This window comes from Penicillium samsonianum (genome assembly GCF_028829775.1).
Source record: "Penicillium samsonianum strain IBT 33392 chromosome Unknown utg000002l_segment0_segment0, whole genome shotgun sequence".
Classification (NCBI taxonomy): Eukaryota; Fungi; Ascomycota; class Eurotiomycetes; order Eurotiales; family Aspergillaceae; genus Penicillium; species Penicillium samsonianum.
In genome coordinates, this window is record NW_026643260.1 from 1,369,719 (window position 1) to 1,394,925 (window position 25,207).

Sequence of the window (25,207 nt, forward strand, 5' to 3'; positions counted from 1 at the left end):
TGTACCGAGCTAGGTCTGAATCCAATACCCCGAAGCAGGTGAGAACTAGAAAGAGAAATAATTAAAAATGAGAGGAAACAGAACAGATCAGATCAATCACATAGGTAGGTACCCTTTGTGTATTCACATTTTGTAGGATGTATACCCATTCAATAGTACTGGCCTACTGATCTTCTACTGAAAAAGGAATTTTTGCGGGGAATTATTTAGCAGATAACCTACATATGCACCTGTATTGCTTGATTATTACAGTCTACATCCCTACCGTGGTCCTTCTAGCCATTATGCATGCATCGTGCGTCTGCTTGTGTTCTCCTTTGCAGCTCAACCGCCTGGGCAACAGGCAACTCGACTTAGTTTTACATCTTCAGACTTATTAGTGCTTTTTGCAATATTGCCTGAGGTCTATATATTTGTTCTATCTATCCTCTCCAACTCCATTCTTAGGGCTTCGAAGATTTCTTTCTCGTTTCGTTTCTTACCCAAACCTGCTCTGGTGGGTTTCATTTTACAGAGAATAAGCGCCTTCTCTGCCTGCTGACTGACACCCAAAGACACACAAAATGCCATTCAAATCATTCCCAATGAATGTCAGAGGCCGTAAGCAGGTTCATGTTCCCTCACCTGCATTTGGCACTTTTAGGCCAGAGGCTTGGAGCTCAACCGGTATGACATGGGTTCCAAACTCAGTTTTGTTTAGAATCCGGCTACTTACTGCATTTTCAAGGCGATCGGCCACAAATAATCCAGACAGTTCGCACAGCCATCCAAGCCGGATGTCGTCATCTTGACTGTGCATGGGAATACAATGTATGCTGTCTTCAATTGAGCTCCTGCTATTCCATGATCTGACAAGTGTAACCCCCACAGGCAGATGTCGAAATTGGCGAGGCGATTCGCCAGTCTGCCGTCCCACGCGACGAGTTATTCGTCACCCACAAACTGTGGCCCAACCTTTCTGCTCCCGAAAATGTGGAGATTGCGTTAGACTTGACTCTCCAGCGAATGGGGATCGATTACGTTGATTTGTTCCTAATCCACCACCCTGTCGCGATCAAACTGGCTGGGGATCTCCGTAAGGCGTGGATGGGCGAAGAGGCAACCCTTGAGGACCAGGGCTGTGCAGCCGACGATAAGGGTAACTTCATTCCAGACCTGGAACATTGTCCAGCAGCGGTCGCTGCACTAAATGGGGGTGAAGGCAGTATCATTCCGACATGGAATGCGATGAAGGCGTTGGTTCGCTGTGGGAAGGCTCGATCCGTTGGTGTTTCGAACTTTGAGGTCAAACATGTGCAAGAGATTCTCGGTGCTCAGAGTGACATGGACGATGAAGTCCCACTCTCATACAACCAGATCGAGTGCCACCCCTGGTTTCCCAATCAGCGACTGGTTGAATTCTTACAGGAGCATAACATCCTGGTCATGGCGTACAGTCCATTTGCGCCCTTCAAATACGAGACTGGAGTCTTCCCACCCAAGCCGTTCACACCTTATGGAACGACTTTGTTGAAAGATAAAACAGTCGAACGGATTGCAACGAAGAATGGCCTGAGTGCGGGTCAAGTCTTGCTTAGCTGGGCAGCTCAACGATATACACTGCCGATATTTAGGAGCTGCTCCCTTCGGCGTCAGCAGGAGAACCTTCTCTTCAAGGAGTTGCCGCAGGAGGATGTCCAAGCGCTGGAAACTTTAGAATTGGACAATAAAATGGGCAAGAGTACGACAACAATGGCCTTTCCGGAAATCAAGGTATACGACTAGTAGCTGTTGGTGCTACATCTTGGTAACAATGAGCTGAAGATAACCTAATTCTGGTACACGATTGGTTCGTCAGTCTATATATGTACCCTGCACCTGCACGCGACTGATACTATGTTGCACACCCTAGCTAATTTTTGCAATTTATTTGTCCTCGTTTTTAAATGATAATGGTTTTCCTATTTCTGCATGAGATATATTCTCTAACTATGTGTCTAGCTGTATATTGAGGTTGTATCTATGAACTTTATTAATAAAGAAGTAGCGATGTATATATAGCGCTTGCTTCATGATGAAGCAGTTGTGTGAATAAAGTCAACATGCAATGAGGTACTCCGTACAACAATGAATATGCAGCACACATGCGGTTGATATGCAACTCTGCATGCAGAGAATACGCAACCATATAGAGTAAATGCTCAATGATTCCCGTGATTCGTGGTTGTACATGTTGGGTTGTGGTATGCTTTACTCGTGTAAATTGACTTGTAATCTTGTGACCAGAATTTGAACAATTGGCTTCTGATAGTTGGCTAGAGATTAGCTAGAGCGACTATTGAATATGAGCACATGAGTTTAATGTTGGAACTATTGAGAATGTATGCAGCTTGATTGCATGCATTTCTGCCAGGCCTACTGCGCTATAATATATAGTCACTCTCAGTTTTCTTAGAAATCGTAACGCTCTTTTCGATTTGTACCTCCTTATCACTATTCTACTTCAAAGCGCGTTTGATCAACATTATCCTAACTATAACTATGGGTGCCCCTGTCTCAGAAGTGGCCATCATTCCCCTGGTAAAAGAGGCCGATCTACGCGACGAGAACAGCGAGGCATCAAAGATCCTCAACAACTCAAAATACAGTTTACAATTGAGCAGCCTGGATACCAGCGCATGGTATGGGGTTTGTACGAAAAGACCCCTACTGTGATGATTATGATTGTTGGTGAGTTTATTCTTGATCTGAAAATTCAGATAAATCCACAAAAATAACAGTCTTCCCCAGATTGGGATGATCTCGAATCTCACCTCAACTTCGTGGCTGCTCCGTATTACCAACCCTCCATGGACGAATTCAATGCGATTGTTGCTGGAAGAGCTGTTTTGTTCCATACAACATTTGAGGAAGGAGTTGGCATTTTGCCTCTGGTCGAGCTCAACAATTACACGGCCGATGTCTCCTTTGCTTTCTTCCCCGCACGATCCTTGACCCAAGACTTCCAAGATGATCTTTCCCGAGTCGCTCGGGCTGTGAACACGAATCTCCTCGAGTCTAACGATGCGCCCTCGAGTATTGCCAGCGGCTGGTGTACTGATGATGTGTTAGACGAAGAACGTCATGGAAAAGGACCGGAGAGGCCTTGGATGTCGATGATGACATGGAAGAACAAAGAAACTCGCCAGAGAGCATGGGGTCGCAAAGCTGTTCTCGGTGATATTCAGAAGCTCGTTGAAGGACAGGGAGAGATGGAAATCTACGAGGTCAAGTTCCAGCCTGTGATTTCCAAGCCATGGATAATAGGCTTTCGGACATCATGTTGCATTGATTATTGGCATAATTCGATTTAAAACTCCTGATCAACTAGCTTTGTAAAATTGAAAGGCGTACAAATTCACCGAGTAGATCACCCACTATATATATACAGATAGGCCCACATGTACTAGTCCTAAAAGAAGAAAGATCGGACGATTCTTCCGAAATTTCCGTTTTATTTTTAGAGAGCTCCCCTGAATAGCTTCATGGTTGCTATGCTCTGAATTTGTGATACAAAATAACGATGGGAGTTTCCGGTTCTACTCTGTCGGGTAGACCACTCCGGATGCAAGCTCAACGTGTCGATCCCTCTGATACTCCAGTAATTTCCCAAATAACTGTTCCAATCGTATGCAATTACTAATCATGGAACCGACATTAGACGACCCAGGGCCCCCTGAAGGATGTCTTCGGCGAGTATACAATTGTTACCGAAAAGCTCAACGGAAGGTCTGGCACAAAGGTAACATATTATTGCACAAGTATGTTTAATATATCGCTCAAGGCTGACTTTTACTCTGCATTCTAGAGAGATTGGTACTGCAAACACCAGTATGCCCGCGAGGGCTGCACTGATGGCTACCATTATGTCCATTTGTGAGTTTTGTCCTCTGTATGGTGGTAATATTTGGTGCTAAGATATTTAGGGATGGCTGGTACTACTCCAAAAACCCGGATGGAAGTAGAGAGAGGATAAATCCCATATTAAAGCAAGCCTTCTACACTCCACCAAGCAATCGCCGGATAGACTGCTCGGATGAAGTCGATTGGGAGGGGCTAAATGAAATACCCGACCTTTGCATCGCAAGGGCCTCCGTAAACCACGAGCTTGTGGGAAAATTCATGGAGAAAATGAAGAGCCAAGAAAGTATGTTTGAGTGGCACATAATAAGTGTCATAGCTAATATAGCGCAGAGAGCACTGTCGACAACGATCGCGCTCAAAAAAGGAGGATCTGTGCCAGAATGCTGAAAGGAAAGGAAACTGCAGATCTGAGCACCGAGGACGAGGCTGAAGAGACCGATTGTGAGACCGAGTGTGAGACCGAGTGTGAGACCGAGTGTGAGACCGAGTGTGAGACCGAGTGTGAGACCGAGTGTGAGACCGAGTGTCAGACCGAGTGTGAGACCGAGGAAGTATCAGATGAAGAGGGGGCAGCCCAGCAGAAGAATGAGAGAAAGAAAGAGGGGAAGAAGGAGGACAAGGAGAGAAAGAAGAGCCAGCAAAGGGAGGACGATGAGGAAGAATACACGCTGCAGGAGATAGCGGCGCAGAGAAAGACACCCATTCCAGAGGAGCAGACGGCAAGGGCTCTGACGCCAATATCCAATTTGACGTCGGAAAATGAGTCAATCGACGAGCCTATGGAGCTAGGAAAGACGTAGGGCACATCGGCTCAAAAGCGGAAGGCCAATGAAATAGACAACAGCGAGGACGAGACGACCAGGACTCCAGCCGCGAAGAGGGGGAACATGAAAAGGAGAGGCGAACCTGAGCTCACTGTTGCCCAAAGGCAGGAGCAGAAGCGAATCGCCAATAGGAGGAAGCGAGAGCGTACAAGGGCAAAAAAAAGCATGGATGAGACATGAGATGGAAGAGAGGACTTCAGAGTCCTAGTTTCGCCAGATATGTGCCCTGTTGCCATTCAGTTCAAGCTTGAGATATCGGCATTGCGTCTGGTGCGGATTGAGAATGGAGCACCGCCAGCGAGGCTGTCGACCGGTCGTTGTGTTCAGGATGTCATGTCTGATGGTCGTTGCAGTCCCCAGTCCTGATATTATGCCAACTTGATATCGAATCTCACATGCTGGAGCTGATTTGTGCTGGGGTTGAATATCGGAATGTACTTGTCCTGGCAGGATGCTGGTTCCTGCATTCAACTGAGTCAAGCCGGAAACACCATACTAGGGATGGAGGAAGTGGATGGACATCGCGGCTCTAGTGGTCCAAATCGTCCATCCCATTTATTCGTGCAGAAGAGGCATTTCGAGCTGCTGGTATACCACATATCTGTGTGTGGATTGTCACCGAGACTCAGAAGTTGTTAGAGAAGAATGTAATACTTGAATCTTAAATGCCCGAAACCCGTATGGTGGATGATGGAGTGGAAGAGGAGGTGAAATAACGGCATAAAGAAGTAAAGGAAGCCAACTCCAGCGAGTCCCTGGAGGTATTGTCTCCAGGGTTGAGATATCAAATAACGTAAATAAGCAGATATCTGGGTAGGCTTATGGATTATGATTATTATAAAAACGAAGTGAACAAAGCCAAAAAAAAAAAAGCAAGCACATGCATGCATCGTCCGATTGCATACCTAGTCTACATCAATAGATGAGACCTCGTAAGGCCGACCAACCACCTGCAAAAAAGAAAAAGAAGAAGAAACCCATCGATTCATTACCATTCCTCCACGAATAAGCTAATTCCCAGAACGTAGTTCTCAATTCTCCACACCTTGAAGCTGAAGTCATACCGAACCTAGGCATATACCAAAGTTCGACACAGCAGCCGATCTTCAAGTTGCAACTTACAGGAGAGCGAGGACACCAGCCAGAAGACCAGCAGCGGCACCGGGGGCAACGAGACCCATAGCAGCACCGGTGGAGGGAGTGGCGGAGGCAGAGCCAGAAGCAGTGCCGGTAGCGGAGCCGGTGGAGGAAGCGCTGGTAGTCAGACCAGTGTGGGTGGAGGTCTTGGTGCCAGTGGAAGTTCCAGTGGAGGTAGAACCGGTAGCTGTACGGGAAAAGATATCAGTACTGTTTTTGCCATGGGTGGGGAGTCCAGTAGTAAGGGAGCCAGAGGTAAAGTTTCCGGTGAGGGAGGGTTTGATGATAGACACGTCCGGGGTAGAAGTACCGGTAGTGGAAGCCTCGGTCTCAGTGGTGTGGGCACCAGTAGAGGTAGAAGCAGTGGAAGTGGTACCAGTGGAGACAACAGAGGTAGAGGCAGAAGAAGAGGCAGTGGAAGATGTACCGGTAGTAGTAGCGCTGGAGGAGCTCTTGGCGGACTCGGTCACATCGAACTTCTCGGACTGCGCGAGGATGCCGGTGTTCTTGGCCTCGGTGGAGAGAAGGTTGATCTGGAAACCGGAACTGTATTGTGCGTTGAATGTTAGTGGACTATATGTATATACAATCGACGCGTCACAAGGGTGATCTTACCCATTGGTGACATCCTTCAGACCAGAGGCAGTGTAGCTGCCCTTGGAGGTGTCGATGCCGGAGGCAATCTTCTCCGAAACGGGAGGGTAGACGTTGTTGTTGACAAGGACGATGTCAACGGTGGAGGCGTCGGTGCTATAATGGGGTTAGCCTTGGCTGTCATGACTAGGGTAAGGTGTGAGGGATCATAGTCGACATACTTAACGGACGACCACTTCACGGTGAAAGAGCCGGAGACATCGAGCTCGTCACCCTTGGCGGGCTCAGTGACATTGATAGCTAGACTGATTGTTAGAGAGACTCTCGTGTTTTACAGGGTGATTTACATACCCGCAACGGAGAGGGCCAGAGGCAGGAGAGACAGAATGGTGGAGAAACGCATCTTGACTGAATTAAAGCGAGTGTGGTGTTTTAATAAACGAATGGACGTTGGAGCGTAAGAGAGAGTGAGATGCAAGAGAAAAGTTGAAGATGGAAGTTGGAAAAATATTCAGATTCAAGGATCCATGTCATTAAGTAGGTGACCAAACATCTTCATCTGATATCGCACAACCTTGGATGTCCTGAACGGTCAACAATGTCTCTGACACCCACCAATACGGAAATACACCTGAAAATAGAACTGACATAGCGAGGTACCTGGTTTTAGAGCGATTCTAATAATATTTTAATCATTTTATTACCGAACGTGGGAATTCAGGGTCTGAGTAAGGTTCCATGTGGGAGAAAGGTACGGAGTACATAGAGCGTCATGGTTCGCCGCCGAGCTAGTTTCAGGCGCAAATCCCACTTCCATTTGTAATATATTACTGCATTATTGGGAGTTCCATTGTACACATGCCGAAGAATATCCATAGTTATGTAGGTATACTCGGCGGTGCCGTTCATGGGTATGGATACCAACCAACCAAGGATGTGGTACGCCGATAGGGCCGATAATGAATACGCTAAGCGGGCTTGGCATTCCGCTAGTGGTATTTAAGGCCTTGGCAGAGGCCAAACCGCACGATGCAACGTGGAATTGAATTTTTTATTACGTTTTTTTCATCTAAGCTTTTAAAAACGCTTAGATGGTATCCGTATTTTTTAGTTGCAAATTCTGCGGTAACTTACCAGCCAATTTAACCGGAAATGCAACATGGACCCTGAATTCCCGTATATTTTTAATCGGTTACCTCGGGCAGGGGTGCTGGCCACAAAATTGAGAGAAGGCCAGCACAGCCTAATAATCTCATGTCTAAAGAGAACTCAGGGGCCGAATTCATAAATTTAGGAACCCTCTACCCGATATTATATTACCGTGTCTCGAAACGAACTCAACAATGGCTTGCGAGAACACCGTTTCGGTGTCTCAACAAAGGACCCACCCATACACAGCTGAATTTCAGGATTGAGACATATCTCAATAGGGTCTCGGACTACACGCTAAATAAACCATAAGTGGGAGCACCGGAAGCGATAAAATGAGTGTCTCACCCAGAACCTGCAGGCGCATTATTATCACATTACGGAAAAAATGGTGCCATTTCCACACCAGTTGAATAATAGCTATCAATTACGGAGTAGTCAGATCCGAATCAGGAATTTTTTGTTTTTCCGAGGCCGTATAATTTAGCGAATACAGGAGGAAGATACATAGTATGCAAAGTGTTATCACAAATATTATTGTTGTACATAATTTCCGCACCGGAAAGCCGGGGGATGTGTCTTGCGCCCAACCCCAACAAAAGATTAGTTATCGTAGATATTCACATTACTGTGTAACACAAGAAAGTTAGCCATCAAGCCACAATCTAGAAAGTAGTACCGGCGAAGCAAGGATGAGGACGTATACATACAAGTCCCTTTTGAGACCATCCCGGTCCACTGTAGCCGATTCAACCCAGACACTGGCACTCATCGCCTGGACACCGAAATTTCCATAGCCCTTCTGGTTGATAATGACAGGTTTCATGTTCGGATGTAACAGGTCGGTCCATTGCTCATGTGCATGATGCTGACCGACAAACATGCGCTGCGCACCCGGACCGGCATTGCTGATAACACACGCAAGTCCAGATTGGTGACGGGCGTTTCCGTAGCGGACGAATCCTGTATCGCGGTTAGATCTGGGCGAGCGGATAAGTGTTCCCCATAATGGGGCTCAGTATCCAGTGGGGAAAGTGTTAAGCGAACCTATGCAGTTGGGTTGGTTGAAATAATCCTGCTGTTCACCGTAGGCGTAGAGTTTCCGGGCTTGGGTTAGTACAGGCAGATGGCCGTTGCAACTGGGTGTCATTGGGTTATCCACATTTACTCGTATCCCGTACAGGTCACCGTAGAATACACATGGGTGACCGTCTTTGCGGAGGAGGACCAGGGCGTATGCTAGTAATTTGAAGGATGGCAATACGGGGGTCTGGGGGCTGATTAGCTATGTTCAGCTCTTATCAATAGGGCAATAGTCCACTCACCTCAAGCATTTGTCCTGGTTGCTGCGAAGAGTTAGGTAAGGAGAAAATATGCCAAGATCCAGCCACAGTTGGTACTTACCGTATCATGATTCGAAACCAGGGTCTGGAGTAGTTAGCTGATTGTTCCTAGTCGGGCGTCGGGCATCGAGTAACTTACCACAGCATGGTCCGGCCGACACTGTACCAAGGTATCTTTGAAAATCCCGCGAAGGTCTGGTGCATGCGCATGGGACAACTTGGAGAACCGCTCTAGGAGAGGTACATCATATGCAATAAGATCATACTCCACCTTCTCAAGGTAACTCAGAAGGGACGGTAAATGTCCAGTCCAGTACTCTCCTATCGCAAAAAAGTCTGGGTTGGCGGTTTTCCGAACGTATTGCACAAATGCACGTTGGAACTCGGTCGAGAAATGCTTAGCGGCATCAAGCCGCATTCCATTAAGGCTGAGGGATTTGGTGATCCACGTACCCCATTGCAGGAGGTCTGCGCGGACTTCTGGGTGTGCAAGGTCCAAATCGGAGAACATCAGGTAATCGTAGTTTCCATACTCCGTGGACACATCTTGCGCCCAGTCCTTGTTGGATGCGACGATCTTGTAGATTGCGCTTTGCTTGCTCTTGTCGTCCCAGTCGACGCCGCTGAAATGTTGCCAGTGGTACTTCATTGAACTGTACATGTCACCGCGACCGGCAAAATCAAAGCCTGTCCAGCCATTGACTTCTGCCGGCTTAGATATGTCCAGATCTCTTCCTGTTGGTTCAGTCAGTAAATGGCCGAAGATCCGTAATGGATCGAATATCAACGAAAAGAAGGATAGGGTGTCTTACGTTTAGGATCTACCTTGACAGCCTGAAAGGGCTCTGGATAGTCCGCGCCAGCTTTATGATTGAGCACAGCGTCCCAGATTACACCAATGCCCAAGTTTTGCGCTTGGCACATCAGGTCTTCAAGTTCGCGCTTGGTACCCCATTTCGTAGGAACCGCGCCCTTCTGATCGAACTCCCCAAGGTCGTACAGGTCGTATATGTCATAGCCATTACCATTGGCATCCATCCCCTTGCATCCGGGAGGAATCCAGATCTGATCAACGCCAATGGCCTTGTACTCTGGTAAGGCATTCTGCAGACGGCGCCAATGTTGCCGGTCGGCGGGAACATGCCATTCAAAGGCTTGCAGTATGAGCGAGTTATCTGGAGCAGTCCATGACGGCAGCTGTTGTATATTCGCTGCTGCCTCTGTACCATGTATTCAAGTTAGACGCGGAACCGGTTTCCAGTGGGGGAGACTGACCTTCAATCTGTTTCCATTTCTGGCCTTTCTGTCGAGATCCACACCACAGGAAAGACGGCATCGCGGGATTGATGCAAATGACAAGTCAAGCTATGTCAAGCTACGTCAAGCTATGTAATGAGTACAAAAGCCGAATATGCATATCCCTTTTGGGGCTAGGGCTGTGTGGGGCGACTTATTTTTACTCGGCGACCGTTGTACGGAGTAAGGTACAGGTTTTTCAGGTGGATCTCCCATTATTACTAATTAAGTCTGGAATTATTATCAAATGTCTCAGTTAGACGAAATTTTCACCCATGGAACATGTTGAACTTTTCTAGAAACTAGAAAATCCACCCAGGTGATTTCATTGGCTGTCGCCGGGGCCATAATGCGTGAGTTTAGGAAATAAGGGAAAGCACATGACAAAAAGGCCAATACAAACCTTGGAAGGTCAACGAATCAAGTAAAAGGCCAATAATATCGCCAAAATAAAACAATAGGACAAAAAAATATGGCACATAAAAGGATATCTCCGCGAACCAAGCCGAGCCGTAAATACGGCTCGCCGCAATGGGAAAAAATGGCAAAAAAATGTGAAAAAAATAAGGATCAGAAGAAGAAAAATGAAAAATGAAGAAAGAAGAAAGAAGAAGAAACGAAGGGAAGAGCGAAGAAAGGTCTTTCGGGGCATTTCTTTCACAGGAACATGACGAAGGTGCTGGTCACCAGTGCTAGCAGGAAGGTCGCTACACTGGTACCACTGGTAAATTGCATTCCAGCCGACGTCGAACCACTGTGAGTTTTCAACATCGCGAGGGTAACGTTCGACTGAGCGTAGCCACAAAGACCACTACCGTCCATGTATTTGGTGGGGAAGAAAACCCGGGGCTCTCCCTTGTCCATCCCAACACGCAGCAGGCCCTGGTTGTCGACAGTATAGTTCTTACAGTTCAGAACATCTGTCACTGGCGTGCCGGCATTGTAGCTGACGGCCATGTCGATTTCGTAGGCTCCACTGGTCGAGGGTTGAGTGGACAACACCATGACGACTTGTCGACCCTGGACACCCTTTGTGAAAGCAAGCTCACTGGCCCCCTGGAAGATCGTGTGAGTCGAGTCCTCAAAGTAGTCTGTGCCCAAGAAGGCTGCGTGGCTCCGGATGCTATTCAGCTTTGCGATAAGCTTGTAGAGCTCCGTGTTGGTGTCGTACTTGGTGAGCCAGATGGCTTCTCGGTTGGTAGGCACCGCGTTTCCCGTCAGATGTTGCTCTTGACCTTGATATATCATCGGGATTCCGTCAAACAGCATGGTAAACACCAGGACGTTTTTGGCCATCTGAAAAGTATCATTATTAACAAAAGCGATCAGTCAACCCGAGGAGGGCACACATACCGCCATGTCTTTGGAAAAGCTACCAATTCGAGCCTTGTCGTGATTTTCGGAAAAAGAGGCCATAGCATTGACATCTGGTATCGAGACTCTCATGTTCTCCACTGTTTTCGCCAAGCTGGACGTATTTCCAGTGGTAAAAGCATTTAGGATGTCGAAATAGATTGGATAATTTGGCAAACTGTCGATGTAGTTGGTCTGGTAATCCTCCATGATGCTGACTGCCCCTTCCAGGACTTCTCCCGTCATGAAAGTGTCGACACCCTTGGAAAAGTTGTGCAGAAAACCCGGGCTGACGTGCTTGGCAGCGTCAATCCGGAGCCCATCAATGGAATAGGTCTTGATAACCTTGTTCGCCCATTTGATCATAAGCTGCTGGACATCTTCGTGCTCTGTGAAAAGATCCGGCAGCGGCACGTACGTATCACCTGTCTGGCACCTTTGCGCCTCGGACATGTCATTCCAGTTTTTGATTTTGCAGTAGGGATGGAAATAGTCAGCGTTATTGAAGGGTGTGAAGACGGAGTAGTCGATGGAGTTGATATTTTTGGCGGGATCGGTGCCATTCGTGATGTAGGCCATGTTGTTGATCACCGTATCCATCATGAAGTACATGCCCCGGGAGTGAAGAGCGTCACTGAGGTCCAGCAAGTCTTGATGTGTCCCAAAATGAGAGTTGAGATTGTCGAGGTTCAATGGCCAGTACCCGTGGTAGGCCTCACCATAGTAGACCGAGCCATGGATGTTCTCGATGATGGGGGAGATCATCACAGCATCAAATCCCATTCCTTGGATGTAGTCGAGACGGTCGATGGTTCCTCGCCATGTCCCCCCGCAGTAAAGACCCGCCGTAGTGTTGCATGGTGCTGTTGTCGATCCATCTGTGCGAGCGAAACGATCCGTCATGGTCTGGTATATCGATCTGGGCTTCCAGTCGACTGTCCTGGCAGCGGATACCGAGGAAATGAGGCCCGTGATCAAAAGTAGCCCTGCCAAACGGGCAACGGTCGATCGTGACATCATGGCAGCTCGTATTTGTGTGGCTCGTATTGGTGAGACGGGTCGATTGGAAGAGAAAAAGAGAGTACTGGGATTTCAGATAAAGAGTGACTTGATTAACTCATGAAAGGGCAAAGATGGCCCGGAAAGAGGAATAAATGAGTGACATTTGGTCTTTAGCCATAAGAGAAAACGAGAGGAGGCAAAGAAAGCAGAAATTGGACACCAAACAGGAAAAGGTCGGGGAAATTTGCGAGGGCAAGTCAGGTGGCACGGCTATCCAAGGTTGTGTCGTCGATCCTAGTTAGTTAAAACCTTCCCCCCACAACCTACGCGCTATATTTTTATTCGGAGAAACATGTGTTATATGTACCTAGTAGCGTCTACCTAAGCACCTGCCTGTGAATATAATCTGCCTCGGGATAGCTGATGGACCTGATTGACATGCGACCTACCCGTCTTACCCGCATATATTTGTTTGATATGCCCCGGAATTCAGAAAGAAAGTTATGATTATCCGTATAGTGGCTTTCAATCTTGAAGAACTACGCCTGTGGATTCATAAATTATGTAGACATCAAGCGGGGAATGCAGAAATCAGGTTTAGTTCGATTATCATGTACCTATGAGGGGAAGAAGAGAAAAAGCCTTGACACACTAGTAACAACGCTATTGGAACATACTCCGTACGGAGTAGAGGAGCCATTTTAGTGCTGTCAGGTACCAGGCACCGTTCACAGGGCTTGCTGGGCGTGACGGTTAATTGGTTGTTGTTCACGTGGAGACACTGCCCTAATCCCAGGAACAGTCGCCGCCCTATTCATCACACGAGAAGTGACAAACTTTCCATGATCCAATCATCTAAGACAAGGTGCCATCAATCTAAAGACTAGCGACGTTACTCTGCATCTCCACAAAATCGGGTCAAAGCTATAGATAGTACTTTGGTACGGAGTCCTCCGTACCGTATGCAGTACTCCGTACGGAGTACATACCGTGAATTGATACACCAAACGCTTTGGCCCTGCCCAGGTGAGGCTGTTGAATACGAGATATGAGATAGTGAGACAGATTGTTAGAAGTTTTTAATAACGGACGCCTTGCCCCGTCGTGAAACTCGTACAATATTATGTTATCTATTTTAAGTTCATTTGTTTATTTTCAGTGATAGATACTCTGGAAACTATGTACTACAATGACTAAAACATATATACCACGAGCAACGCAAAAATGAATAGGAATAAGGATGTGGAGATGAACTGAGATAAGTAGTACTCCGTATATTCTGGAGTGATAGATAAGGGACTCCAGGTGGCTGTACGAGATTTTCTGCGCCATTCTCGCTTGCTGACGGCTTCCCGGGCTTCCGTGTAAAGTGGCGTTGATACTAGTATCATATCACGGTAATTACTCTGTACTGCAGGGATGTCTAGCCATGTGGAGATTAAGGCAGAGATTTCTTGCTTATTTTTTCCAAGGTTCGTGCCCAGGTGTATAGACTTGAGGTAAAATAAAATAGCATACATAGCGGACATGCCGGACCCGATGTGTAGCTCCTGGTTATATCATTGATGGAAGTTATGTATGATTCCTTCGCCATTGGCTGCTACTATAAACCCTGGAAGGATATTTATATCCGCACCATGGTTGAGCTTCGGAACCGAGAAGAACAAAAAACCCTGGAAAAGGGAAGGGAAAAGAAAATTGAAAAAAAAAAGAAAAAAACAAAAAAAAACAAGTGCCATACACTATCTCGTATATGACCCCTAGTCGTAAAACGCTAAGTGGGGGCGGGTCTCACTTTGACCGCCAATCGGTCGGGTCGGGCTATAAGGATCTCGGCCCCAATTCCACGCGGGTCATGACCGAAAAGTATATCGGCATTGTCATAGGCTGATATTTGCGGGTCTGGAAAATCACCGGTAGAATAGAAGATTTACCTATAGTCGGCAGATGGGAAAATCCCTACAATGTTGCATGAATGTCTCACTGTCTAAGTTTTAATTCTTTTATTTTATTATCAACTTTCAGAGAATAGATATCCACGGCGACATGAGTCTATAAAGCCCGAGTCCCGCGATAAAAAAGACTGCATTTGTGACGGTAGTAAAGACACCATCAGGGTCCGACAAGTGGCGCTATGGGTCAAATCCAATAGTATATATAGAACGGTTGATGCGAATCGGGTAGCCCCGTTGGTCAGGCTCCAGTTTTTATTCTTTTAAACGAACCAGATTTCCTATTCGGAGAAGCATGCCGTGCTGTTCTTTGTGTATTCTGATCGTATTGGTCGCCACCAGTCGCATTTGATGCCAAGGCCAGGCGAGAAAGAATAAAATGATGAAAATTTTATATCCAAAGAAGAAAATTAATTAAATAATTGAAGATAATTAAACAGAAAGAGGAAAAGAAACAAAAAATACCGAGGCTGAGGCCTTGGAACCCAAGATACTCCAATACTCCGATACAGTCTGGGGCTCTAAAATTGATATGGGGTTTGTCTCATCTTTTATTTTTATCTTGAGCTTCAATGCGACTAGCCTTTTAGCACTTAGCACTTAGCACAGCGCACTGCTGTTATGTGAACATTTCTTTCTCACTTCCACATTTGATTCCTCCTTTACATCCCTTATCCTTCGTCTCTCGTTCACTCGTTTGCTTACTCCGCCTGTCGTTATCTTCTTTCACATACTGCCACCTTTGACGCCTTCTGTTGGGAATTTGTGACCTGAACTCCACAAGATACCCACACTTCACTGCTCCATGGCAATTGAGAGCTGCACATCTCCATCTCTTTCATAGAGTGTCTCTCATCCTCACATCCCAGCGGGGATATCCGCACTACCTGAGGCGCGCGACCACCATCCGACAGCTCCGCGCAGTCACCAGCCATGAAGTGGCTACTCGCCAGCGGACTGGTCTCGCTTCTTGCGACGACTGTCACAGCCTGGCCCTACGACGAGGCCTACCTGGATCATAATCTCAACCAAAATAAGACGGCCACCAACCCGGCAGATTACTGGGGAACATGGCCTGGTCATGAAGGGAAATATAACCCCTCCCCGGAAAACTGGCGCTTTCCGTTCTACTCTCTCTTCTTGGATCGCTTCGTGAACGGTGATCCTTCCAATGACAACGCAAACGGTACCACCTTCGAGCATGATATTGAACATCGCATTCGCCATGGTGGTGATGTGGCTGGCCTTGTTGACACACTGGATTATCTCCAAGGAATGGGAATCAAGGTTTGTCACATTTGTGATCTTCTAGTGGCAAGAAAATATATGCTCACAATGTTTAGGGTATCTATATTGCAGGAACTTCCTTGCTCAACCAGCCGTGGACGTCAGACGGATATGGAGTTTTGGATACAACGATTCTCGACGCACACTTCGGCACTATCCAGGTTTGGCGAGATGCTATCACTGAAATCCACAAGCGCGGGATGTATGTCTTGTTCGACAATACTATTGCGACGTGAGTTGTCCCTATGTGCCGGGAAAAACAGAGCAAAGCTAACTAAATATATCTAGAATGGGTGACTTGATTGGATTTGAAGGCCATCTCAACACATCGACTCCATTCTCGGAGAAGGAATATAAAACACAATGGAAAACTGAACGCAAGTACAGAGACTTCGACATCGGAGCTGGCGACTACAATTCGACTTGTGACTACCCTCGATTCTGGTTCGAAGATGGGTTCCCCGTGAATGAATCGGAGACTTCGAGCTTGGTTGGATGTTTCAACAGTGACTTCGACCAGTACGGTGATATTGAGGCTTTCGGTGTGTGGCCTGATTGGAAGCGACAGCTGGCCAAGTTCGCTTCCGTCCAGGATCGTCTCCGCGAATGGAACCCGAGCGTGCGCGAAAGGTTGATTCGGCACTCCTGCATGATCATCCATTCTCTGGATATTGATGGTTTCCGTTATGATAAGGGCACACAATCCACCGTGGATGCCCTTGGAGACATGTCCGCTGCCTACCGAGAATGTGCGCGCGCGGTCGGGAAAGAAAACTTCTTCATCACTGGCGAAATCACTGGTGGAAATGACTTTGGTTCTATTTACCTCGGAAGGGGTAGGCAGCGTAACCAGTGGCCTGAGAACTCAGCCGCCACAATGAAGTTGACAAATGAGTCTTCTGCTCAGTACTTCTTGCGCGAAGCGGGACATGAGGCCATCGACAGTGCGGCCTTCCATTACACGACATATCGTGCCTTGACACGATTCCTCGGCATGGACGGGCAACTTTCGGCTGGTTATGATGCGCCTAATGACTGGGTTGAGGGCTGGGACTATATGTTGAGATCAAATGATTTGATCAATGCTAACACCGGCAAGTTCGACCCTCGACACATGTTTGGTGCGACGAATCAAGATGTGTTCCGCTGGCCAGCGATTGCGAACGGCACCCATCGGCAGTTGCTCGGTTCTTTCGTGACTACATTGATGCTCCCAGGAATCCCACTTCTTCTTTGGGGCGAAGAGCAGAACTTCTATGTCTTGGATGCCACCGCGGAGAACTACATTTATGGGCGACAGGCAATGTCGCCTGCAACCGCCTGGTGGACCCATGGCTGCTTCCACTTGGAGTCATCCCAGTACTATAAGTGGCCTGTTACGGCTGCTAAAAAGGGCTGCGAGGACGTGACAGTTGCTTACGACCACCGCGATCCCTCCCACCCTCTGCGAAATATCATGAAGCAGATGTACCACTTGCGCGAACAGTACCCGGTTCTTAACGACGGGTATTCCCTTGGCAATTTGTCAAAGAGAACCGAATTTGTTTACTACCCTGGTTCCAACGATACGGCCACGGAGACCGGAATGTGGTCCGTTTACCGGGATGTCAACACCGATGTGCAAGATTTGGGCTCTGCTGCCAACAACCAACCGATCTGGCTTGTTTACCAAAACCTCAATGACACAGCGACATACAAATTCGACTGCAACTCCGAAAACCCGAATAAGACACTGACCGCGCCATTCGCTTCTGGCATCACTGTCAAGAACCTCTTCCACCCGTACGATGAGATCAAACTGGTTGATGGAGCGCGCAAGCTTGGCTTCAATGGGTCCAAGGAGCTGAATGGCTGTGCCGAAAGTCTGACGATGAAGGCATACGAGTTCCGCGCATACGTCCCTATCGCTAAACACAAATCACCTCGGCCCATGATCACCAAATTCACCCCGGGCCATGATTTCCCACTGCGATCTACCGTGGCGCCCAACCTTCCAGAAGATTTGGCGATTGAGCTTTACTTCTCGGAAGAAATGAGCTGTGACTCGGTGACCAAGGCAATTACCTTCAATTCATCAACAGAGATTGGGCAGGTTCCAATCCTAGATTCCAACACTGTCAAGTGCACAACTATTCCTCCCATGCTCCAAACAAATTGGACTGCTGAGATCCCAAGCGTTTGGAAATGGGCAGCAAATCTCACTGGAGTGTACAACGGAGTTCATAAAATGACTGTCACCAACGTAACTAACACCGACAAAAGCGATTCTACCCACGCCGTTGATCATTTCCTCTTCCGCGTCGGCCAGTTTGACAACCCTATGGTGTTCACTTCTGCCAACTATTCGAGCAGTCTACTCCACAAGAAAGAAAACGGCGACCTTTTCATCCAGCATCACGCCGCTGGTGCAGACAAATTCCGTTATTCTACCAATTGGGGATCGTCATTCTCCGACTGGAAAGTGTACAAAGGTGGAAATGATACCATTGCCAAGCTCCCATGGTCAGGAACCAAGAAACAAGAGTGGGATGGTGAGCATGTACGTGTCGAGTACTGGAGTCGTTGGACCGGAAGCAGCGACTACGTGCAGCAAGGTGACGTTGACTGGAACCACCCAATTTCTCGCCGGTTCCCCCATGCTTTCTTCAACGGACCTTACAATCAGTATGGATACGACGGGGGTCTTGACAACAACATCAAGTTGGACACCAAAACCGGAGTCTGGTCCTATCATTTCACGTCCGAATGGCCCGCAGTCGGGCAGCTCAACATCTGGGGAATTAATCCAGACGGAACGCCCGATCAAACTTGGGTTTTGGGTGACACCGACAATGACACAATCCTGGACCGAAGTCCGCCGTCTGCTCTGAGCGCCACCTTGATCAATATCACCGCTGCGCCAGCTAAAGGCTACCTCTCCCACAAGCTCTACTTTGACGATGGAACTCTCCGTTTCTGGCTTGATCCGGTTGGACCTCAGTCCACACAGATTGTCATGTTCGTGTTATTTTGGATCATACCATTCCTCACTGCCGTGGGATGTGTGTACATCTTCATGAAGTCTTTCTACAAGGTCAAATTCAACCAGGTCGGTGTGAGTGAGAAACAAAACATTCCCCTCGCAATCTGGAACAAGATCAAGTCCACTTCTCGCAGGGATCAATCCTCAAACCCACTAATGCGCTTGAAAAACAAATCTGGCTTCATGCAAAGCACCACCGCTCTGGGCGGAGCTCTTGCGGCCGACAAGCGACGCATGGTTCTAATCGCTACCATGGAGTACGATATTGAGGATTGGGCCATCAAAATCAAGATCGGTGGTCTCGGTGTCATGGCTCAACTCATGGGTAAGACTCTTGGTCACCAAGACCTAATCTGGGTCGTTCCTTGCGTTGGAGGTGTCGACTACCCTGTGGACCAGGAGGCAGAGCCTATGACGGTCACCATTCTCGGCAGCCCCTACCAGGTTCAAGTCCAATACCACGTCTTGAATAATATCACCTACGTCCTCCTTGATGCTCCAGTGTTCCGTCAACAATCGAAGACCGAACCCTACCCTGCTCGCATGGATGATCTTGACAGTGCAGTGTACTATTCAGCATGGAACCAGTGTGTTGCGGAAGCCATCAAGCGATTCCCAATTGACACCTACCACATCAACGACTACCACGGTTCTCTCGCACCTCTTTACTTGCTCCCAAGAACCATCCCCGCTTGTCTTTCATTGCACAATGCTGAGTTCCAGGGTCTCTGGCCTATGCGAACCCTTAAGGAAAAAGAGGAGGTTTGCTCAGTCTTTAACCTTGACGAAGAGGTCGCTCGTCGTTACGTGCAATTTGGTGAAGTGTTCAACTTGCTCCACGCAGGCGCAAGCTATCTCCGTGTTCACCAGCAAGGATTCGGTGCCGTCGGTGTTTCTAAGAAATACGGTAAACGGTCCTACGCTCGTTATCCCATCTTCTGGGGGTTGCATAAGGTCGGCAATCTGCCTAACCCTGATCCATCTGACGTCGGTGAGTGGACAAAGGAGCCCACCAAAGAGGCAGACATCACTGTGGATCCCACATACGAGGCTGGCCGTGGTGAGCTTAAGAGGCAGGCCCAGGAATGGGCAGGGCTCGACCAGAACCCTGATGCCGACCTGCTCGTCTTTGTCGGTCGCTGGTCTATGCAAAAGGGTGTTGATCTTATTGCGGACGCAATGCCTGCTGTTATCGAAGCCCGGCCCAATGTGCAGTTGATCTGTATTGGTCCCGTTATCGATCTCTACGGTAAATTCGCTGCCCTCAAGCTTGACCACATGATGAAAGTCTATCCTGGACGCGTCTTCTCGAAGCCCGAATTCACCGCACTTCCGCCATTCATCTTCTCCGGTGCCGAGTTCGCCTTGATCCCATCTCGTGACGAGCCCTTCGGTCTGGTTGCCGTGGAGTTTGGCCGAAAAGGTGCATTGGGTATCGGAGCTCGTGTTGGTGGTCTTGGCCAAATGCCAGGATGGTGGTACAATGTGGAATCAATCTCGACGTCGCATCTTCTCATGCAATTCAAGCTTGCAATTGAGGCTGCCCTCAATTCGAAGACATCCGTCCGTGCGATGATGCGTGCGAGATCTGCGAAACAGCGTTTCCCTGTTGCTCAATGGGTTGAGGATCTTGAGATCCTGCAATCTACTGCCATCATGGTTCACCACAAAGTGGCAAAGACAAATAGTAACAACACTCGACCTGGCACTTCTTCTGGACTCAGCACTCCTGGAATCCTGTCACCTTCACCTTCTATGACCCACCTCGGGAGCCCACTGGCTTCACCCGGCATGAACTCTCCATTCACGCATTCCAGGGACAGCAGCTACTCCTTCAATCAGATGAACAACCTTACACCACAAAAGAAGATCAGCTACAGCCCAGATCCAGGCCTTGACGAAACAGAGAAACCAAAGTCGGGACTGAGTCGTTCTCTCTCCCTGGGTGTCCGCTCAGGCCCCGGTCATGCTGGACGTCGCAGAAGAGCAGGAGAGGCTGGTATCCCAGAAAACGATGAAAATGGTGCCACTGATGTCGAAGGCGATGATAGCGACGACGACGCTGCCCACAACGCGTTTGACGATGACGAATACACTCTCACTCCAGCCCAAGTCGAGGCAGGACGACGAGCCCAGGCTGCACAAAGGGAGCGTGCTCAAAACTTGCCTTCTCCAAACAGTCAAGAGTCTTTACATCCTAGGTTTATGATTCCCTTGGAAAGCCCAGGAAGTCCGGGAGCACCACCGACCGCGGACAGTCTCCTTCTTCCTCCCCAGCCATTTGGTCATTCCAACCGTCACAGCAACGCATCCGTTCTCTCTCTGGACTCTGTCGTCGGCAACAAGACAGATTTCAAGCTACAGAAGGTTGATCCTTTCTTCACGGATAGCACTGGCGAGTACTACAAGACGTTCGACAAGAAATTGGATGCCCTGAACGGATCCAACTCCGAGTCCCAACTTTGTATCGAAGAGTTCTTGGTTAAGAGCGAGCAACAGTGGTTCGATAGGTTCCGCAATGCCAGACTGGGTCGCAACAAATCTCCCACACCATCGATTCGCCACTCATCAAGAAACACTGACACCCCAGACAATATGTTCTATAATGATGATCTCGTCTCCAACGTGAACAGTGACGAAGAGAATCATCTTCAAGATGATGAGTTCCTTCTCGGAAAGGACTATGTCCCTCCCACTGGACTTAAGAAATGGATGCAGATCAAAATTGGAGACTGGCCGGTCTACTCCATTTTCCTCGCTCTGGGCCAGATCATCGCCGCAAACTCCTACCAGATCACTCTACTCACAGGTGAAGTTGGTCAGACCGCAGAGAAGTTGTATGGAATTGCAACAACATATGCCATTGCATCCATGTGCTGGTGGCTCGTGTACCGCTACTTCAAGTCTGTCGTCTGTCTTTCTGTTCCGTGGTTCCTATACGGTCTTGCATTCCTCCTGATTGGATCTGCTCACTGGCAAGGAGATTCCTTCAGTCGGGGATGGATCCAAAATGTCGGCACCGGTTTCTATGCCGCGGCCTCCGCCAGTGGATCCATTTTCTTCGCTTCCAACTTCGGTGATGAGGGTGGTGCTCCAGTTGAAACCTGGATTTTCCGTGCCTGTGTTATTCAAGGTATCCAGCAGGCATACGTTATTGCTCTCTGGTACTGGGGTTCCACTATGACCAAGGCTTCTTCAGCGGGTCTCTTGGACCCTGAGACCAGCATTGCCAATACCTGGAAAATGAGGTAAATATACCTGCACACCTATCTCCTGACTTATTTTACTGACTTCCTTCCAGTGCGATCTGTTATCCCATCGCCATCTTCCTGTGTCTCGTAGGTGCTCTGTTGGCGTTGGGACTTCCCAACTACTACCGCCAGAAGCCCGGCAAGGTGCCATCCTTCTACAAGTCCCTTTTCCGGAGAAAGATCGTCTCTTGGAACTTCGTCGCAGTCATCCTGCAGAACTTCTTCCTCAGCGCACCATACGGTCGAAACTGGAGCTGTAAGTTCAATCCCCCCATTCGAACTTTCGCACACCGATCAAAACTAACATCCCCCTCCCCCAGTCCTGTGGACCTCCATCCACACCCACGCATGGCAGATCGTCATCCTCTGCATCGTCTTCTTCGGCTTTGTCTGGTGCATATTCCTCTTCGTCGTTAGCAAATTCTCAAAGAAACACAGTTGGTTCCTTCCCGTCTTCGCCTGCGGCCTGGGCGCACCCCGCTTCATCCAAATCTGGTGGGCCATCTCCGGAATCGGGTACTACCTGCCCTGGGTCGGCGGGTACACTTCCGGCGCGCTCGTCTCTCGCAGTCTCTGGCTGTGGCTGGGCGTGTTGGATTCCATCCAAGGTCTTGGATTCGGTATCATCCTTCTGCAGACTCTCACTCGAGTCCACATGTGTTTCGCTCTCATTGCATCTCAGGTGCTGGGTTCCATTGCGACCATCTGTGCCCGAGCCTTCGGCCCCAACAATGTGGGCCCCGGCCCAATTTCCCCTGACATGACTCAGGGCGCCCATGCCTTGGCTAATGCCTGGTTCTGGGTGGCTTTGTTCTGTCAGTTGTTGATCTGGTATGTTGATCTTTACCTTTCTCGTTCAGTGGAGTTATTTCTAACATTCATCTACAGTGCTGGGTTCTTGCTGTTCTTCCGTAAGGAACAACTCGCCAAACCATAGAGCTCCTTTCCCTTTTGGAGCATTTCTGTTTCTTGTCATAAAACGGCTACGGCCATAACGACGAACATGAATGATCAAACTAATCTCTTCTGCATAATTGAAGCATGTTGTCCCTTCTGTGATCTATTTTCCCGTTTTTCTTCAGGTATCTTAATGTTAATATTACTGTTGTACTGAGTTCATACTCGGTTAGAAGACATCAAGTCCTCATCGTAGTAAAATATAGTAGAACCATGTGAATATGTTTGGCAATGTTGCTTTTTCTTTACCTTACTCAATCACATAAACTTATCTCAAAGAGCAAAATACCCTTGAAGACCAAAATTGATCAACTAAATCGTTATTTTTTATCATCTGTGACAGATCTTAAGACCATAGCTTTACAATATTTGACGTTCCTCTGCTTTTTGTTTTAATGCAAATTTGATCTAATAGCACGATTGATTAATCAATAAATGCATAGTGATCGGAGCAAGATGTAATTTTTAGCACATAAGGTGGGTCCGTAGTGGAGTGTCATCAATGTCTCGATTGGAAACTCCGATCGGTTATAATTATTATCTCCATCTAGTATGGATAAGCATCTCTGTGATACGCTAGAAGTATGCTTTCTTTTAAAAATTTCCTCTGGAAGATTTTGTTCCTTGTTGTCGGGGTTTGCCTACATTATATTTGTGAATATAGTTGGTCAATCTCTTGTTGGATTAAGAGAAAGACAATTTCATTGTGCACCGCACTTACTACAAAGGCTATGTTCTTCAGTACTTATATAAAATCCGCACCGCGGAGAGGTAAACTTGGCTATGTATGTGGAATAGATATCAATTTAGGAATTGAGATCGTCGTTATTCCCTATACTTGCTATAGTCTCTAGTTAGGTATGTTATCTATCTTTTCAGACTGAGCGTACTAAATATTATAAATTGAATACGTAATATATACTTGCGAAAACCCTAGAAACTAGTAGCTTACGGAAGATCGACTCTGACAACGATACCTCCGGTAGCAGTGCTATTCTTACTCAGTGTAGGGTCGAGTGTTCCTGCAGACGAAATGTACAAACAATCTCGATCAAGTCTTGTCCTTCCAAACGAAATCGCGGAGGCTGATTCCAAATAGGTCGAATCAACTACGACCCTGGCCGTTTTCCCAGGTACATTAACCTCAACCAAACTATGCTGTCCATTCATAGCAATCCACGCCTTTCTGCCGTCCTTCGACATTGTGAAATCATCACCGGCTGTATTATTGACAATCACCTCTGTGGGACCTATCGCTGTACCGTTGCGTAATGCGATTGGAATCTTGGCAAAAATCCCTTGATTTAAGTTGGTGAAGTATAAGTCGGATTCATGAACATGGATGCCATTGATGGCAACCTGTAATCCGGTCGCAAAACGTTTCATTGATTTCTCATCGATGATGGTTTCGTACACGCCAGTTTCGACATCGAGTTTCAAAACATTGCCCGCAGCGGAGTCGGCGATGAGCAGCGTTGAGTTGTTGTTTTGTTCTAAACGGGACATGCCGTTGAGCAATTGAGCGCTGGTAATGTTGGCAACTAACGAAGTCGTTGCAAACAAAGATGAGGCTCTATTCCGTGCGGAGCATGGTGCAGATCCACGAAGGTCGACCTTCCAAATGGCATTTGAACCAGGGGTGGCGCTGACTGTGGTGACATTTGCTGCTACAACATAGAAAACATCTTGTTCAAGTTCGGCAATACCAAGCAGACCAGTTGCCCCAGGTATATTGGCAATCGTAACCGCTTCATGTTCTTCAAATGGGGAGACTTGGTAGAGTGTTGAAGACGTAACAGAAGTGACGATGAGGTGGCCATTGTGACGGGTCGCAATATTCTCAAACGTGCGCGGAGAAGGGAATTCATCGATAACTGTGAGAGGGTAGGTAGTTGTTTTGGGGTAGGATGATACGATGGATGCTTGCAAGAGGAGTGTGATTACTCCTAATGCTGGGAGGATCGATGCCGTAACAAACATTTCAAAAGCTTCACGGAGAGGATTAAAACAAATTTGCGAAGAGCAATTACATGCGCAAAGCTCAAATGGCGAATTTCACTCCATATATCGAAGCCAGTGGAGCGACTGCCTTTGATTTAGGAGTTAGCGGACATAGTTATATAGACCCACCGGGATTTTCTGCTCCCGGAACTATCCC

At 47.8% G+C, this 25,207-nt stretch overlaps 8 protein-coding genes across 8 annotated transcripts; 4 read left to right on the forward strand and 4 right to left on the reverse strand.

Annotated features, from left to right (window-relative positions):
- Window positions 1-563: 563 nt before the first annotated feature.
- N7471_002369 (aldo/keto reductase family protein) lies at window positions 564-1,764 on the forward strand (the record flags this gene model as incomplete). Its single annotated transcript, XM_057275089.1, has 3 exons — window positions 564-666; window positions 728-810; window positions 871-1,764. The coding sequence occupies 3 exons, from the start codon at window positions 564-566 to the stop codon at window positions 1,762-1,764; spliced, it is 1,080 nt and encodes a 359-aa protein (XP_057139727.1).
- Window positions 1,765-2,520: 756 nt separating this feature from the next.
- Window positions 2,521-3,332, forward strand: N7471_002370 (Dimeric alpha-beta barrel; the record flags this gene model as incomplete). Its single annotated transcript, XM_057275090.1, has 2 exons — window positions 2,521-2,667; window positions 2,760-3,332. 2 exons carry the CDS (start codon window positions 2,521-2,523, stop codon window positions 3,330-3,332), a joined length of 720 nt encoding a protein of 239 aa, XP_057139728.1.
- A 209-nt stretch (window positions 3,333-3,541) lies between these two features.
- N7471_002371 (uncharacterized protein) lies at window positions 3,542-4,886 on the forward strand (the record flags this gene model as incomplete). Its single annotated transcript, XM_057275091.1, has 6 exons — window positions 3,542-3,619; window positions 3,680-3,760; window positions 3,827-3,894; window positions 3,945-4,165; window positions 4,213-4,678; window positions 4,727-4,886. The coding sequence occupies 6 exons, from the start codon at window positions 3,542-3,544 to the stop codon at window positions 4,884-4,886; spliced, it is 1,074 nt and encodes a 357-aa protein (XP_057139729.1).
- Window positions 4,887-5,824: 938 nt separating this feature from the next.
- Window positions 5,825-7,044, reverse strand: N7471_002372 (GPI anchored serine-threonine rich family protein; the record flags this gene model as incomplete). The annotated part of the gene is made up of 4 exons (XM_057275092.1): window positions 6,789-7,044; window positions 6,659-6,737; window positions 6,459-6,593; window positions 5,825-6,389 (listed from the first exon to the last, which is right to left on the reverse strand). The coding sequence occupies exons 1-4, from the start codon at window positions 6,838-6,840 to the stop codon at window positions 5,825-5,827; spliced, it is 831 nt and encodes a 276-aa protein (XP_057139730.1). The 5' UTR covers window positions 6,841-7,044.
- Window positions 7,045-8,189: 1,145 nt separating this feature from the next.
- Window positions 8,190-10,265, reverse strand: N7471_002373 (alpha-amylase; the record flags this gene model as incomplete). The annotated part of the gene is made up of 8 exons (XM_057275093.1): window positions 8,190-8,214; window positions 8,297-8,549; window positions 8,634-8,856; window positions 8,912-8,932; window positions 8,991-9,014; window positions 9,069-9,664; window positions 9,742-10,149; window positions 10,205-10,265. 8 exons carry the CDS (start codon window positions 10,263-10,265, stop codon window positions 8,190-8,192), a joined length of 1,611 nt encoding a protein of 536 aa, XP_057139731.1.
- Window positions 10,266-10,690: 425 nt separating this feature from the next.
- On the reverse strand, window positions 10,691-12,864 carry N7471_002374 (alpha-amylase). Its single transcript, XM_057275094.1, has 2 exons — window positions 11,579-12,864; window positions 10,691-11,521 (listed from the first exon to the last, which is right to left on the reverse strand). Exons 1-2 carry the CDS (start codon window positions 12,596-12,598, stop codon window positions 10,883-10,885), a joined length of 1,659 nt encoding a protein of 552 aa, XP_057139732.1. The 5' UTR covers window positions 12,599-12,864; the 3' UTR covers window positions 10,691-10,882.
- A 2,601-nt stretch (window positions 12,865-15,465) lies between these two features.
- Window positions 15,466-23,029, forward strand: N7471_002375 (uncharacterized protein; the record flags this gene model as incomplete). The annotated part of the gene is made up of 6 exons (XM_057275095.1): window positions 15,466-15,819; window positions 15,876-16,051; window positions 16,108-22,089; window positions 22,143-22,348; window positions 22,413-22,923; window positions 22,981-23,029. 6 exons carry the CDS (start codon window positions 15,466-15,468, stop codon window positions 23,027-23,029), a joined length of 7,278 nt encoding a protein of 2,425 aa, XP_057139733.1.
- Window positions 23,030-23,997: 968 nt separating this feature from the next.
- On the reverse strand, window positions 23,998-25,029 carry N7471_002376 (uncharacterized protein; the record flags this gene model as incomplete). The annotated part of the gene is made up of 1 exon (XM_057275096.1): window positions 23,998-25,029. One exon carries the CDS (start codon window positions 25,027-25,029, stop codon window positions 23,998-24,000), a length of 1,032 nt encoding a protein of 343 aa, XP_057139734.1.
- Between the last annotated feature and the right edge of the window lie 178 nt (window positions 25,030-25,207).